The sequence below is a fragment of the Echinops telfairi genome, unplaced genomic scaffold (assembly GCF_000313985.2).
Source record: "Echinops telfairi isolate 266 unplaced genomic scaffold, ASM31398v2 ScPeMD7_1;HRSCAF=3_0, whole genome shotgun sequence".
In the NCBI taxonomy this organism is placed as follows: Eukaryota; Metazoa; Chordata; class Mammalia; order Afrosoricida; family Tenrecidae; genus Echinops; species Echinops telfairi.
In genome coordinates this window covers 47,387,455-47,404,247 of record NW_022103896.1, presented here as the reverse complement: position 1 = coordinate 47,404,247, position 16,793 = coordinate 47,387,455, and the positions used below count along the sequence as shown (strand labels likewise).

At 38.6% G+C, this 16,793-nt stretch overlaps 1 protein-coding gene across 4 annotated transcripts in view; it reads right to left on the bottom strand.

The window, feature by feature from the left end:
• Positions 1-16,793, bottom strand: part of RUNX1T1 (RUNX1 partner transcriptional co-repressor 1) — a 181,555-nt gene that overhangs the window by 24,311 nt on the left and 140,451 nt on the right. For all 4 annotated transcript variants that reach the window (XM_045286061.1, XM_045286069.1, XM_045286064.1 and 1 more), the window contains one exon: positions 9,238-9,306. In XM_045286061.1, coding sequence (XP_045141996.1) covers positions 9,238-9,306 — 69 coding nt within the window. The remainder of the gene's footprint in view (positions 1-9,237; positions 9,307-16,793) is intronic.

Genomic DNA, 16,793 nt, shown 5'->3' with positions numbered 1-16,793 from the left:
AGCCTCCCTGTAGAATCTTACAAGGCAGGTCGTTTTCTCTCCTTCCATCCTCTTCCTGGCCACTTCCCTTCAGTCTAATCCATGGTTTTCTGTCATGGTAGTGGGTCGACCCATCAATCATATGCTTAATCTCTTTAACAAAACATTGTATAGCCACATCTTTGTTGAAAATGCTGGGAGGCATGTCCTTTGTACAACAACATTTCCCATATTCTTTAAGTTTTGGTTTCATTTTGTACAGTTTATGCTGAAGTTCATTATTTTATATTTGACTCCAAGCTGCAAAGGAAAAGCACATGGCTGCTTTATCAACTTGCTTAGAAATCTCAACTAGATATCCAAATTCATCAATTATTATTCCTTCTAAAAAATATTTGTCTGATTCCGACAAATTATTTGTTACTGCATAAAAAATATCGCCCTTCCTCCCTTGTAGAATCACACATTCATAATTTTCTTTTAAAGTCTTCCCAGAAGCACATTTTATCTGCAACATTCTATCCCTGATACTGTATGTATGTATTCCCTAGGACAAAAAGAGACTCTCTATAGTTCTCCTTACTTCCTATTTAGTCCAAGCTAGACTTGCCTTTCATGTGCACACTTTTACCAATAGTCTCTTCAAAGAAATATAGACTTTTACTATTGAGCTAGTACTTACAATAGTACTAGCCTCTACCCATTACTCAGTTCCAAAAGTGTGACCGAGTTATAAGAAGCACCTTACAGTTCAGGTAGTGCTCCATACTCTTCTGGTACCAAGTTCCACCTTAGCTCTCTTGTGCGATGACAGAAATACCCAGAGTAGATGACTTTAACAAACGGGAAAGGATTTTTTCCTGTCCGTCTGCTCTAGAGGAAGGTCGTTACTCTTGTGCTTGTTTCTTAGTTCTTTGCAGATCTCTGTATGCTTGCTTCTCTTTCTTGCTTGCTTAATTCCTTTTATATCTCAAAAGAGATGGACTCACCTGTACCCTATATGAATTCTGCCTCATATTCACATACCAAAGACAACCCATTTTCAAATCAAGTTATAGAAAGTTAATAGAACAGACCGCCCCACAGGCTGCAATCTTTACAGAAGCAAAAAGTCAAGACGCTCTCAAGTGGAGGAGCCGGTAGTGCAGTGGCTACACGTTAGACTGCCAACCATCGGAAGCGCAAAGTCAACAATTTGAAACCACTAGCCGCTCTGTGTGAGAAAGATGGGCTTTTTTACTCCTGTAAAGAGCTACAGTCTCGGAAACCCACAAGGGCAGTCCTACCTTGTCTACAGGGTCGCTCTGAGTCCCTAGTTATTGACTTGATGGCAGTGAGTATTTTGAGTTACTTACCAAGCACTTGTCCATTCCATACCACAGCACAGAGGGCATGATTTACAACACTGAACTTGGGGAAACATAATTCATTCCATAAAAGGACTCACACTTCCTGATTCAAAACACATTATTTAGCTACAATAATCAAAACAGCCTGGTTCTAGTATAACAATAGACACATGAACCAAGGGAATGCCCTTTAGAGTCCGGAAATAAATCCATAAATCTACAGTCAACTGATTTTTGACAAAGGTGCCAAATCCATTCAATGGGGAAAGGAGAGCCTATTTAATACATGGTGTCAGGAAAACTGGATTTCCATATGAAGAAACATGAAATAAGATCCATGCCTCAAATCAAACACCAAAACAAATTCAAAGTGGATTGAGGATCTCACTGCGAGAGCAAAGCACAGAATCCTTAAGAAGAAGAAACGGGGGCAATGCTGTCAGTCTTCGCTTTCAACAAGGGCCAAGCTTCTTTTAGATGTGATTGAACCACTAAATTGCATATGTGGATCGTGTGCCAATAAAACTGTTAAAAATAAACTTTAAAAAGCACTAGATAATACACAATAACAAAAGCACAAACCAAAAAGGGCAAAATAATAGATGGGATCTCAAAAAATTTTTAGTATTTCATTAAAAAATGTTTTTTACCATAAAAGTGAAAAAGTAAGCTACTGACTAGGAGACTATTTTTTGGAAAATATATATCTGACAAGCATTTAATAAGCAAAATATGTAGAAAACCAATAGCTTGGAGCAAAATGACAACCCAATCAAAAAATGAGCAAAGGACTTAAATAAACATTTCACCACAGAGGACATGCAAATACCACTAAAAGCACGTGAAAAAAATGCTCAGCACCGACAGGTGGGAATGTCTTAAATACCCATTAAAAGATGACTAGAAATACATCTTACAGTACATATAGACAACGGAATACTACTCAGAGAAATCTTGATACATGATACGGTATTGAGGGAACTTGAAGGTTTTATGCTCAATGAAATAAGCAGGATAATATTTTACAACCTCACATACAAAATGACAAAGCAACAACAAATGTATAGAGATAAAGATTACTTATGGTTCAGGGGGAGTGAGGAGCGAGGAGGAGAAATGAGCAACTGATATTAAGGGCTAAAGTAGAAGGCAAATGTTTTGAGAATGATGAGGGCAACAAATGTACATATGTGCCTGACACAATGGATGTATGTATGGACGGTGATAAGAATTGTACGAGCCCCCAATAAAATAATTTAAAAAAAAAGATTATTCGCAGTTCATAGGGACACATGGGAGGAGAAAGGGGAGTATTGGAAAATTCACATTGATCAAAGGTAGGATTACACAGGTAATTATTACAATTGCTGTTAATAAGTCACACACCTACACAGAGATGAACTGTCAACAGTTGTGTGATAGAGCTATTTCTAACAACATTCCCCCCACACACCCATCCCCCCAAAGCAGCTAAGTCCAGTTTCACACAACCGAACTCCTCGTGAGATGCTTTGGAGTTCAGGTCATTGTTTCATGGAATATCTGGCTAATTGTGCTCCTAATGTGCTTAATGCATCTGTATTACTTCCTAGTTTGTTGCTTAGTGCCTGGGGTCTTCAAGTACAAGCTGCCATCCAAGGTACATCAGTTGATCTCTATTCAATTGGAGCAACAGAAGTAGGGGAAGGTTCAAGAATGGAAAGAAGATATTGAATGTGTGGTTAACTGCCTCCAAGACTAACTGCCTCCTTTGCCATGGGCCAGAAGTGGATGGTGCCTGGCTTCAATCACTGAACATTTTGATCAAAGAATTCAAGGGAAAATACTCATCTTGAAAGGGACAAAATACAGACGTCACCCTCTCCCCACCGCCATCGAGTGGATTCCTATGAGACTTTAAGTCTATGCAGGAATAGACAGTCTCATCTTTCTCCCACAGAGCAGCTGGTGGTTTTGAACCGCTGACCTGGTAGTTAGCAGCTCAATGTGTAACCCCCTATGTCACCATTGAGAAAAGGCAGAACAGAATTTAAAATTCTCATAGATTTTAAGCTTTCTGGGGCCACAGTGAGTAGCAGAATCCCTGAAACTATTGCTGGGAGATCAATCTTTAAACCTTAAACAGAAATTATCACCCAAAGTCATCTTAAAACTGAATAATAGTTTAGCTTATTTAGTTAAAAAAAATCTGCTTTGATCATTATCTTTAAGGACAATAGATATGCACATCAGCTACTCAAAATGGTAGCTAGGGACTCTAAAGAGCAGTGGACTTAGGTTAACAAGGGAAGATGCAATCAGAAAAGAAGGATAAGAGTCGCTACACAACTCGAAAAGGTGTCCAGTGTGAATAAAGTGTACATGTACAGACCGCTGGCTGGATGCCTGCTTTGCTGTGTATATTCTCAACTAAATAAAATTTAGAAAAGAACGAAGATTTGGAAACATCTGTTTCTTAAGGAAGGCAGCGCTTTCTTGGATGGGATGTAGGTGTTGCCTGAGAGCTGTGGCCACGGTTGCAGGTGATGTGGGCAGCTCTGCAGATGAGTTGGAGATGTATTTGCAGATGAGCCAAGAACGTGTTGTGGGTGACCCACAGATGTTTGCGGTTGAGAAGCTGATGCTTGGGCTTAGGAGATATAAGCCTTCACAAATAGGATAGATATTTTTTTGAAAATGCGGTTTCAGATCAACCCTGTCCAAAACAAGTGTGGTGGCCACCAGCCACATGTGGGTAATTGGTTTTCGAAAAATGGCTAGTCAAAATTGGAATGAGTTGAAAATGGAAAAAGTCATCAAACTACAGAGGTCTAGTAGGAGAACAAGAATATAAAACATCTCAATTATATTTTATTAATTATAGGTTGAAATGATATTCTGTGTACTTGAGATAAAATAATTACTTCCAAAAAATGCAACACAATAGTGCAAAGGCCACTCATATAGCAATTAGGTTAATGCAGACCTTTTAAAGGAAATCAATGATGAAACCGATGATCAAGCTTTTCTTTTTCTTAAGTCATTTCCTGAGTAATGTGAATGCCTTTGTAGGTAAAATGATAGGAGTTTCTAAAAATCATCTTATTTCCATATTTTAAGCTGACAGTCAACTAGTTAATCAGATGCACACAAGAGTTTTGCACAACCTACTGTTGCCCTGGGCGAATATACCTGAATCATACCAGAGGCCCAAACAGCCAGCTCTAACCACAAAGCTGAAAGGTGTTAAATTAGCGCTTCATTTTTGGCTTTGGAAAAAGTGCAAAGATTTGACTAATAGACAACATAAGATTGACAACCAAAACAAGTCATTTCCATTTAAAAAAATTAACTGTTCTAATTAACAAGGGAAAATATCCTCCCCCTGAATTAGTTTATCTAATTTTCATCTTTATTCAAAGTAAAATGACAATGATTAATTGAAAATTTAATAAGCAGTAATTATTAACTTGGCAAACCTAGTACCAATTAACACTCTATTAAAACTAATTATGACATGTTTCATTCAAGTGTTTGCACTTGATTGTTTCATCCGCTTAAAAAGCACCTTAATTAAATGTTCTGTTCAATTAAAAACATAAATTCCTAATAAAACTGTTTTATTATAGATTAAACATGCAAGAGATGTATGAAATACTGAAATTTTCTTTCATTTCTAAGGTCTTACTTCACACATCCACAGTTCTTGGCTTACATCATCTAAAGCTCTCCCGGAGTACTTAACTGCCCTGACTTTTGTCATTTTAGCAGCATTATTTCTGCACTACATTCCTTTACAATCACTGCCTGCTAGTTTGTAAACGGAAATATAAGGGCAAGATCCAGACTGGAAGTATTAACTAAAATATGTTAAGACTTTGCTGTTTGCTTTAAGATATGCATTTAAGATATCTGAATTGGCTCAGTAGAGAGTGCAAACAATGCTTGCAGCATCTTCTTCACCGGGAGGTAAAAAGATGCCTTTATGATCCTATCAAAAAGGACTTCAGGCACCAGGGAAGTACTGCCCTTCTGACTATACAGTCAGGGTCTAATTCAGTTTGAATATTCAAGGTGAATTAAAATTCTATTTAAGTGGTAATACAGGACAATAATTTTTGCTTACGATCAAAGCTGCAGCTTGACTAATTGTATATGCAAATCAGGCAATTTATATTTAAATTATGCATTCCTATTCTAATCCCACAGGCATATACAGATCAGCAAAGAGAATTGGTAGGGCATTTGCAAGGTGCTTGAATATTTATTACCAACTGCAAACATTCTCTGATCATTTGCAAAGAAATACACTGAAAAACAAAACAAAACATTCAGTGCAATTTTAAAACCAACATTGTTTTGTTGTTTGTTTTTTCAATTTTATAAAAGATCTTTAGAACTTTCAAGTGTTTTTGATATCTTGGCCCTTCTTATAAAACACACTAGCTTTGGGGTGGGGGAGATGGCTATGGCTTTCAACAGCTCCATTAGGGGCTCTAGTTTTAAAAATGCGTATTACTGTATTATACTGTATTATTTGGGACAACATGCAAAATTTGAATAGGGACAGTAGATTAAGTAATAGCGTTGCATCAATATTAATATCTGATTTTGGTAGCAGTCTTGAGGCTATGTAAATGAATAGCTTGTTCTTAGGAAACACAGACTAAAATGATGTGGAGGAAAAGAATACCGTATATACTCGTGCATAAGCCGAGTTTTCAGCACATTTTTTTATGCACTTTTTGTGGTAAAATTAGGTGCCTCAGCTGAAATTCAGGTCGGCTTATCCTCGAGTGTATACGGTATACCTGTAATTTACTATGAATCAAAATAGTAGGATATATATTAGTTGTTAGAAGGAAAGAAAGGCGAGAATAAAGTAAATGCAGCGACACTGAATCTGGGTAAGGGAAGTACAGAGTTTTCTTTGTACTCCTTTTTGTGTGTCTGTGTGTGCCAACTTTTCTGTACATTTGAAATCATTTCCAAATAAATTGACACAACAATTATATTATGCACTTTCAAGCATAGATTTACTTTCTTGCAATTACGTTTTTCTAAGAAAAAAAGGTATTTACATTACATTATATTTTGAAAGTCCTACTCCTTCGGTAGTTTTCACACTTTCTATTTTACTGTATCTACTTATTTACTGACCTAAAGGTAATGTGTGAAACTTTCTCTGCAAGCACGTGTTTTATAGGTGTTTGCTTTTACTTAAAAACAACCATTGCCCAGCGCGAATGACAGAATCCTCGGGAAGAAAGAAAACAAAACCACTGTCAAAAGATAAGGGCTGAGCAGCGCAGATGCCTAGTCCTGCTGTAGGAGTCCCGGCGTGTTAGGGGCCTGGACAGGCAACACCGGAAAGGTTTTGTGAAGATGCCTAAAGGGCCAGGTTTTATAAGCAGTTGCTTGAGATTTCCAGATGAAATGAGTTGTACTTCTTACTCTCTAAAACTTAGCATCCATCTATTCATTAAAACAATATCCAGCCAACCTGCTCTTAAGCAGCATATCAAGGTTACAATTATGGAAATAGTATTAATCTAATCTAAACTACTACTAAGTCATATTGAGGTTAAAGACAATATAGATAAGCACACCTAAAAAGTATTCAAAATGCTTCCTTGGGAACGTTTAAAGATGATTGGTTGTGATGGACACAACCAATAAGAAGGTTGTATCTTTCTCTACTCTCTAATTCCCTTGGCCTAAAATATATCCAGAATTGGTTTCAGATAGCCACAAAAAGACAGTACAGAAATCTATTGAGGTAGCTTAAAAAGATTACAGCATGTCAAGTTGAAAAAATAAAATAAAATGCTGATTAAGTGCAAAATACAGAGCGCAGTTTTGAATCTGCTTCCAATTGCTTACCACTTATGGGAGGGCTGCCTTTGTGCACATCTATTCAAGTTGACTTTCCAACAAAGGTGTTACATTCAGAAAACTCTGCTCTCCCTTAATAGCTGCCAAACAAAGACTTGAGCAGATAATAGCACAGAAGGAATGTGGATTACACAAGAGTTTGCTGTCAATTTTTCTTTATGAACTATCAGGAATTTAACTTCAATACACAGAAAAGGGGAAATACAGAGAGACTCTCCACGGACGTAAGAAGTCATCCTTCTGCTGTCAACAATGACCATCTTTGTATCTCTCATACGGGAATAAGTTGTACTGACAACTTGAATATGTACGAGGCAAAAAGGGGTGGGAGAAAGATGCAGAAATTCTTTCCCGAGGCAGGTGGCTGGTGGCACAGTCTCACAACCTCGCTGTCTCACAGCATCACTGCTTCCTCCTCGTTGTTGCTGTTGGCTGCGGTCGGTCAGTTTGACCCAGAGAGACCCGCAGTATAGGGGTGAGCTGCCCCAGGAGGGTTTTCTTGGCTGATCCCCAGGTACTTCCTCTGAGTCAAGAGGGTGAGTGTTAACTGCCAACCTATCTTTTAGGAGCTAGCCCTTCACTGATTTTACCATTCAGGCCTCACATTGCCCAAGCGGAAAAATCTTAAGTAGAGGGAGTCTTTACATTTGGTTAAACTGTGCAGTTGTGTCAACCTACATATTCTAACCTTTAGTTTTAACTGAATGTATCTATCTGATAGATGTATTAAATTAGCACAACATTTTTCTCTCTCTTATTTTATGCTACAAAACTTAGATACTATCAGATCTTTGAGCATGTATGATTCTTCCCAAAGCAGGGATTTGCTAGAAAATTCATAAAAACCCTCAGATAAATGCCAGATTACCAGGGAGTCAGCAAGTTGCATATAACTACAAACACAGCTGAGTCCGATCAAGTCCCCAGAGAAATCATTTGCTGAAACAAAGATTTTTTTCTTTCCCTTCACTCCTGCCTCTGTGACTAGTGTTTCAAGCCTGATGTCCATCTGACTATTTGCAGAAATAGCAACTTCCCAGATTCATAACTGATAAAAAATCATTTTAATATTTGGGGCTACAGCAGCACATGTTTCTCATGTCACTGCTAACTCTTGAAACAGGTTTATGTTTTGGCTCCCGAGTTGGTTTTTATAAGGGTCCTTGCCCAACTTTAAAATGCGGGCGTTCCACCAAGATTCTGCCAGATCTGAACACCTTTAAGGCGAATGACACGGGTTATCAGGTGCTTTACCATTCTCATTCTCAAACTCGCTGCCGGCTCATAGTCACCCCCTGTGGGTTTCCTAGACTGCAACTGTTTACATAGTAGGAAGCCCAGTCTTCTCCCAGTGATCTGCTCACCATGCAGATGGCGCCAGTCCACCACGACAGCACCAGGGCTCCTATCAAGTGCACAGAGGAGCGTATCTACAGCGTGCACGGAAAGCAAAACTGGAAGCTCAGCAACTTTGTCATTTAGCTTAAAATAATAATAATAATAATTTAGCTTTGATCATCGAAACTAATTAGCATCCAGAATCATTTTTCAAAACATTGCAACAATAACATTCTGAGTGCCTCCCCAACCACACTGATGTGACTACTTTTTAAAGAATGGAAAGAAAAAGGCTGAAGGATGCAATTTAATTTCTAGAAGACCCACTTGTTTTTTTCCATGAAAGAAAAAACCGTCATGCAAGCTGAGACTTTGTAGGCGAAGTTTCAGCCTGAAACCATTACAGCCCCCCAAATAGCAGCTTATAGGAATATTGCCAGTCACTCAATTATGATGGCACTGGTAGATGTGGCTCAAATCAAAACTACCTCATGTTCTACTTAGGCCTGGGTTCAGAACATTATTCAGGTTTTCTCCTCCCATTCCGTTTCGTAGGGTTTTTTTTTCCTTTGCTTTCTTTTTGTTGTTATTGTTGTTGCCAGCAGTGAAGTCCTTTCTTGTCATTCTTCACATCGCTGCTGTAACAACTGCACACAGCTGCCAGCACACTAAACTCATGTTTTTAAACAATTCTTACCAGCTTTCTTCCAGATCTCCTCTGGCACATATCCAGAAGCGGGCCTGTGAAGGAACTCCCGATGCGCGTCTGGAAAGGGGTGGAGAGGAGAGGAAGCTTCGTTAGCACTGTGAGGTCTTACACTGGGTTGGCGTAAGCAAGGCCCACTCCCGCGGCTTCTCTACAAATGTGCCCGTTTAGCAGGTCGCACATGTTATTTTGAGAAAATTAATGAAAATAGCCTTCAGAGCATAAGGGACTCAGAAGGTCATTGGCTTCCATGTTTACAGGCTCGGAGCCAAAACAACTTAACCATTGCATTGTAGGGTCTGGTGTTCGGGAACAATTTTTCCAGCATCTGTTCCTACAGGAATGGATATGGGTCTGTTTTAAGAAAAAGGGTATAGTTGGTAGCTTTCCTTTCCAAAGTCAAATTGGTATTTTGGGCAGCGTAACATGCACACGGCTCTGATGCTACCATCTCTCAGTAAATGGCGAGTCTTGTCCTGTGGCTAGTCATTTTCTACACTTAGTTACTTCTTAAACACACCAGTCAGCATTAACACGGTTCATAAGCCTATGGGGTTGGCAGAGGTAGAGCAAGAAATAATCCCTGGAATGAATCCACGGCTACTCTGATACCAGCACAATACCTGCTTTCCAGCCGAGAAAATTGAGTTCTAATTAACATCTTAATATAAGTAATCTGTCAAACTTTAGAAGTTTGAAAAATAGCTAGAGACCGTCTATACAGAACATCTAACTTCCAAAATAGCATGTTCATGGACATGATACGCCACACTTAGCATTTTTCTTATAAATGCTTGAAAATAAACTTATGGTGTATACAGACCTTCACAGCTAAAGTGTGTACTACAAGTCTTCAGTCCCGGGTTTCAGAGGAAGCCTACATATTTAGTAGTTTATAAGAAGAAAATCATTTTTGACATACAAATATTATAATATGATCTATGATAAACTTCAAATAACAAGTCTTTTCTCCGTGTTTATAAGAAATATCAAGTAGCACAATGATTGTTTTCCTTTAGCCAATGTTGTATCTAGTTGTATCTTGAAGACAAAAGGCAACTCAGACCCGTCCCTCGTATTTGAGGCGGCTGCCGAACACGCACGCAGAGGAAACACTACCACTGTGGCTAAGTGCAGGCCATCACGTTCCAGTGCTTTACTGGGAATCCTTTTCAGTGCTCAGGTGGCCAGAACACTAGATTTCCCCAAATAGGCTAATAGCAAAGGTCGACTATAGCTGGGTAAATAATGTATGGAAACTACTATTTTTGCAACTATCTTTAACTCTAAAATCAGTCCATAATTAAAAGTTCATATCAGAATCTCCCAAGTGCTTGGTAATCAGATGAACTATAGATGCCCGTGTGCCTGCACACTCCTCTTTATGAAAAGCAAATGATAAAACCCCAAAATATCTAAAATGTAATTTTCATTCCTAAAAATTAAAGACAGCACGATCAAATGATTTGGAACAGAAACCCAGCATGACTAATTAGGCTTGTAAAGATTACCTTCCAAGGGCTCAAGTACAAAGAGAATGTTTTGGAAATGATGATGGCAACATACGTACAAACATGCTTGATGCAATTGATGTATGGATTTTTATAAGAGTTGTATCAGCCCCCAATAAAATGATTTATTAAAAAAATTAAATTAAAAAAATTTCCTTCCACACCACTATATCTACTTCCATTGCAATCAAGTTCCCATTCAGTAATTTTATGGAAGGAAGCAGAAATTTACTTATGATCAAATTTTTAGGCAAAGGTGTACCACCTAAGAGACTTTGGTACTATACTGAGTATCAAGACAAATTTGTTGTATAAAAATAATTTGCAAACATCTGGCTAGACCAGTGATGCAGATGGGAACTAGAAACACAGGGGATCCAGGACGGATGATCCCTTCAGGACCAGTGGTGAGAGTGGTGACACCTGGAGGCTGGAGGGAGGGTGGGATGGAAAGGGGGAACTGATTACAGGGATCTACATGTGACCTCCTCCCTGGGGGACGGACAACAGAAAAGTGGGTGCAGGGAGATGTCAGACAGTGTGTGATATGACAAAATAATAATTTATAAATTATCAAGGGTTCATGAGGGCGGGGAGCGAGGAGGGAGGGGGAAAAATGAGGAGCCGAGGCCAGGGGCTTATGTGGAGAGCAAATGCTTTGAGAATGATGAGGGTAATGAATGTACAAGTGTGCTTTATACAACTGATGTATGTATGGACTGTGATAAGAGTTGTATGAGCCCCCAATAAAATGATTAAAAAAAGAAAAAGAAAACTAATAATTTGTAAGATTCAGTATAAACAGGAGTGAGAAAGCCCTTTTTTCCTTTACTGGATTCAAGAAAGGTCAAGAGCTTTATGAAAGAAGAATATTTTCTAATAAATTACCCATCATTATTAGGAACCGGACAGGTGATGTCCAGTTAGGCAAAGTTCATGCAGGAAAGAGACAGATGCTCAGCCCTAGGCCACGCAGCACAAGTAGCCAGAGTTCCTTTCCTGGCCCAGCCCCGTTCTCATTCGGCTCGGCCACTACTAGCGTGTGTTACACGGAGCAAGTTTCTGTCTCTAAACCTTAGGTACTTCATCTGTAAAATGAGGGCAATGCGATTACCATTTGATAATGGTACTGTGAGGGCTGATTGATAATTTAGTTGTTAGTACTCTCATTGGGAGCAAGATGAAGCGTTCTACTCTCATAGAGACTCTTCCAGTCTTGAAAACCCGCAAGGGAAGTTCTACCTGCCATCATAAGTGATTTCATACCAGTGAGCTTGGGGATTTTTCTGTTTTTGTTTTTAGAGTCTCATTATTACAGGTTAGTAGACTGTCCAATACTAATGGACTTACACTTATTTCCATCCAAATAACTAAGGTAAACAAGAGAACATTAAGCTACCTCCCCTCCCCCCAGCCTCACCCCACCCCACCCACACACACCTTGAACTTATATCCAAATAGCGCGAAATTTATCTGGAGTAAAAAAGATTATCCCAACTTTTGTCTATTTCTTTTTACTCCAGATAAAAGTTAGGACCAAGAAGTTTACATTAAGTAATTTTTTTAAATTACTCTCTAAGTAGAAAAAGGGTTCAAACACTTGAAAGAAATAGGGGAAAATTTCATTTAAAAATTGAAACTTCAATGAAAAGTTTCTATGGAGTGTTTAAGCCTCTTCATATAGTTTATTTAGAGATAAAAGTTAATTTCCATAGATAACAATTCACAGCCCTACCACTTGGCAGTTTGCAAATGTCTTAGCTGCTTGGCTTATTCTCATTTGGAATGTTTACAGTCACCAAACAAATCAAAGAGAGAGCATAGGGCTCAATCCTCCTTCTACTTCCCCATGCTCTGTACATTAGGGATCTTGAAGGACCATGTACCAATACTGTGCGCTATTGGTTGACTACATGGCTCCCTAATTCTCAACTACACATTTACATACCCTGACCGAGGAAGTCAACAGAAATACCAAAGCTAAGGAAGCACAACAGCTTTATTCATCCCAACCTAATTAGCAAATATCTACACATACACATTTTACGATGTCCTCTCCAGTTTTATGTCCCTGTGCCCGTGAATCAATGGCTGCAGGCCAGGAGGACTGCCAACAGAGAAACGTGGCCGAGTCAGTAGGATAGCTACTTCCCAGAACTCTCTTGGGACACCATGATGCTTTAATAGCTACAGAAACGAAACAGCTTATAAATTTAGCATCCCCTCTCTTCTGATCTAAGGGCAGAAATAACAATCTACATAGCCAAGTTTAATGATCAATAAAATCCTTAAGTTGATCAATATGGGAAAAGGAACAACTTCTCCCTGAGGACTTTGTTATTTTAGAATATTAGTTAATCTAGACAACACTAGGAAAAACTCCTTTAAGAATTAAGCCTGCATTCTAAAGTCGCTGATTTTTAACCCTAAATTCTTGACCATCTATAAAATACCAATTGTTACAAAGTGAAGTTGCTCTATAAGGCAAGAAAAAAAGCTAGAAGCCTACATAAAATAGCTTAAAATGTGAAGCATCTACAGACATGTCGCTGCTGCAAGAGGAGGAAACGTCTGGAAGAGGACTTCTAAAGTTTGGGTAGCTTGCTTTGGAACCCAAATTGTGTGAGCGCAGAGAAGGAGTAAAGGAAGGGGAAAGCACTAAATGTTCGCATTCTCCGATAAACAACACACACCAAGCAAGAGAAGAGGCCAAGTGAAAGATGAGGGGAAATGTTATAAGATGTATGAAAGAGCAGAAAGAACAGTTGGTGATGGATTAAAGAGATGGAAGATGCACTACACTTAGGACCGAGAGGAGATCAGCCAGGGCCACCATCAATATACATGAAGGATGATCGGATGGCTTTGGAGAACCCTTGTGGCCTCCTATGACCCAGGAGAGCAATGCTCAGAGCTTGGCGGCTCCTAGGTATGGCCTTCACCCCCCAGCGGGCAGAAAGAGGCTGTAATCACAATAATAACGATACAAACTACCCAAAGGAAGGGAGGGGGAAGAGAGCTCATCTTCACAAATGCCATTTAGTTTTCTTTGTAAAGATAGTTCTTTCCAAACTCTAAACACTATGCTTCAGAGGCCCAAGCCCAACCTAGAAACTGGAAACTGCATTTAGACTTTACAGTAAAAAGGCCTCATGCTGCAATCCTCTCTCCTCCTCCTAAAACGACTGACATATTTACATCAGAGTCATGTCTCTAAATTACCCAAAATGCTTCCGATTGTAGTCTTCAAATACAAATAGGCAGTTTAGCTTATGACTCAGCTAAATGATCTTGCTATGCCTTTCATGATATAATTAAAAGGAGTATACCAAGCAGATATAATATTCTAAATGTTTATATTCAGTTGAACTCTGAGTAATTTGTTTGTGATTTTTATAATCTGTTAATATATAAATTGAACAAAGTCGCTTCTTGGAAGGAAACTATTTTTCTAGTGACTGGTATAAATTAAAGCCACAAAAGTACAATAGACTTGTTGTATTTAAGAATAGCCTTTTCTCATTTATCTGCCTATTAAAAAATACACTCAGTGCCACCGCGTTACTTCCAACTGACGGAGAGCCTAGGTAGGGCTTCCCAAAGTGTAAATCTTTACAGGAGCACAGCCTCTTCTTTGTTCTGAAGAGAGGGTGGTTGGTTTAGAACCACCAATGTTGTAGTTAGCAGCTCAATACCTAACCCACAGTGTCACAAGGGCACCTAATTAAACAACATGGCCACCTAGAAGTTACCGCTCAGGAATGCCTTTTTAACAGGGAAATTCTAAAACAACTTTTTGTGAAGAAATGTTAAAATCAAGAAACCATAATCTCATAATCATGGATGCCAAGCAAAAAATTCACTAGTTTTACATCACTATGTTTTAAATTTTCATTAGGAGATTGCTGATTAGAAATCATTATAGGATAAATAGTAGTAGTTAATATTCATGTCAGGTACTGCCCTATATGTTTTGTATCAATTAACTCATTTACCACTCATAGAAGTGCCTATGAAACATATAATATTACCATCTTCATATTTACAGATGAGAAATTTTACAGTGAGATTATGGCTTGCCAAAGGTCACAAAACGAATAAGGAGCAGAACCACAAATTAAAATTCATATAATTTGTTCTGGATATAGGCCTTTCGTCTTAATGCCAGTCATACTAAAATTGTGGCTACTTAGAGAAATTCTGTAGTTTGCTCATATGATGATCCTAAGACTAGCTAGAAGAATTTAAAACTAATCATTCCTCTTGCAAATATCTTGGAGTAGGGTGCTATGAATTAAACAAACATCTGAACTATTTAATAATCTATGAACCAACAACTTGATTTTGCATCCCATTTAAAACAAACATAAAAACCTCTTGGTCTCCAAGATATCATTAGATAAAGCAAACAACAACTGCAAAACTCCCAAACAAACACGAACCTCTCATCCCAATAGTCATCCATTCAAAAACTGGGAGGAAATACACTCACATTCCAGAGCGTTCCCAATCTTAACTTTAAATTCACCTTATTCTTGTGACTCTCTCTAATCCTACAGCTGACTTCTTGAGAAACAGAGAGAGAGAGGCAATATAAACACATGGTAAGCTGAAGAGTCTAGAGTAATCCAAAATTAGTTTACTTTGTTTTTAAGTATTTTAAAGGAAATAAAACACCATGAGCCCAATGTGTGACATTAACAGCAAACAGGGAAAATTGAATGGAAGACAAAGGAGGAGAAATAAACTACAAGGACCCATAAAAGCCCAAACTCAACCTACTATTTTCGAGGCGATTCTGATATCTAGAGCAGTGCAGAATTGTTATACAGGGTTCCTAAGACTAAAAGTTTAGCAGACAGCCTCATCTTTCCCCGTGAGCAAAGGCCCACGCGGACTTGGTTATGACTATGAAGCACTGACCAGCAAGTAACGTCCTACTAGTCCTACTACAACTTCGTCAGCACCGCTCTCAGGTCTGGTCACAGACACCCACTTTTCCCCAAAATGGCACCAGGTAACAGAGCTTAATTCTTTAACTTTCCCACAGTGTGTAAGCCATCCACTTTGTAAATACAAACTGATGTTTGGGAAATTAGCTTTCCAATTTGGATAACAATTCTATATTTGGATCATATCTTGGAAAGTGAATTAGTAATAAAAGTCTAGTATTCCAAAAGAATCCCAACACATCACCTGCATCTGACAGAGAGGATGGACATAGGGGAGGGACGGATAAAGGGGAGCTGATATCAAAGAGCTCAAGAAGAAAGAAACTGTTTTGAAACTGATTGTGTGAGCAATTGTAAAATTATGCTTGACTTAACTGAATTATGGATTGCTATAACATCTGTAAGGGCTCCCAATAAAATGATCAATAAAAAAGAATGGAAATAACATTACGGTTTTTTGTGTACTAGGCTTAAAATTGGTCAAGGGGTTGTTCAAAATAGAGCCTTTACTGTCTGGAGAATGTGCCTCCTACAATTCAATTAGTCAGAGACTAATCATGTTATCTTACTAATCCCTCACACTGACTTAATACTGTGGACATATTTCAAGAATGAGTTCAGCAAGCATTACATTGTTGACGGAAGTGACATTCTCCTCTGTGCAGTCCTCAAATACACTTTCAAAATATACTCCATATGTGTAGGACGAAATACACCCGGTGCTCCAAGACAGGGATGTAACTAGGGCACTTCTGTCACTCTATGCTAAAGATGCTAGTTGAAACGTAGAACTGAGAGAACTGGGCTGAAAGAAGCACATGTGTAAAATTACTAAACCAAAACCAAAAGCCAAACTCACTGCCATTGAGTCGGTTCCAAATATCAATAATAAATTTGGCTATACTTTAGCATTCAATTTCCAAAACACACTGTATTAGCCCTGGTATGTGCAGGCAATCACACTTATTAACATCAGACTCAGGAACAACTCCTACTTGACCTTTGATATTATGTAGATCTGTCTTCACTTAGAAAAGACAGAACTAACTCTTACTCTCAACAAATTCTTCATCACAGTCACCTT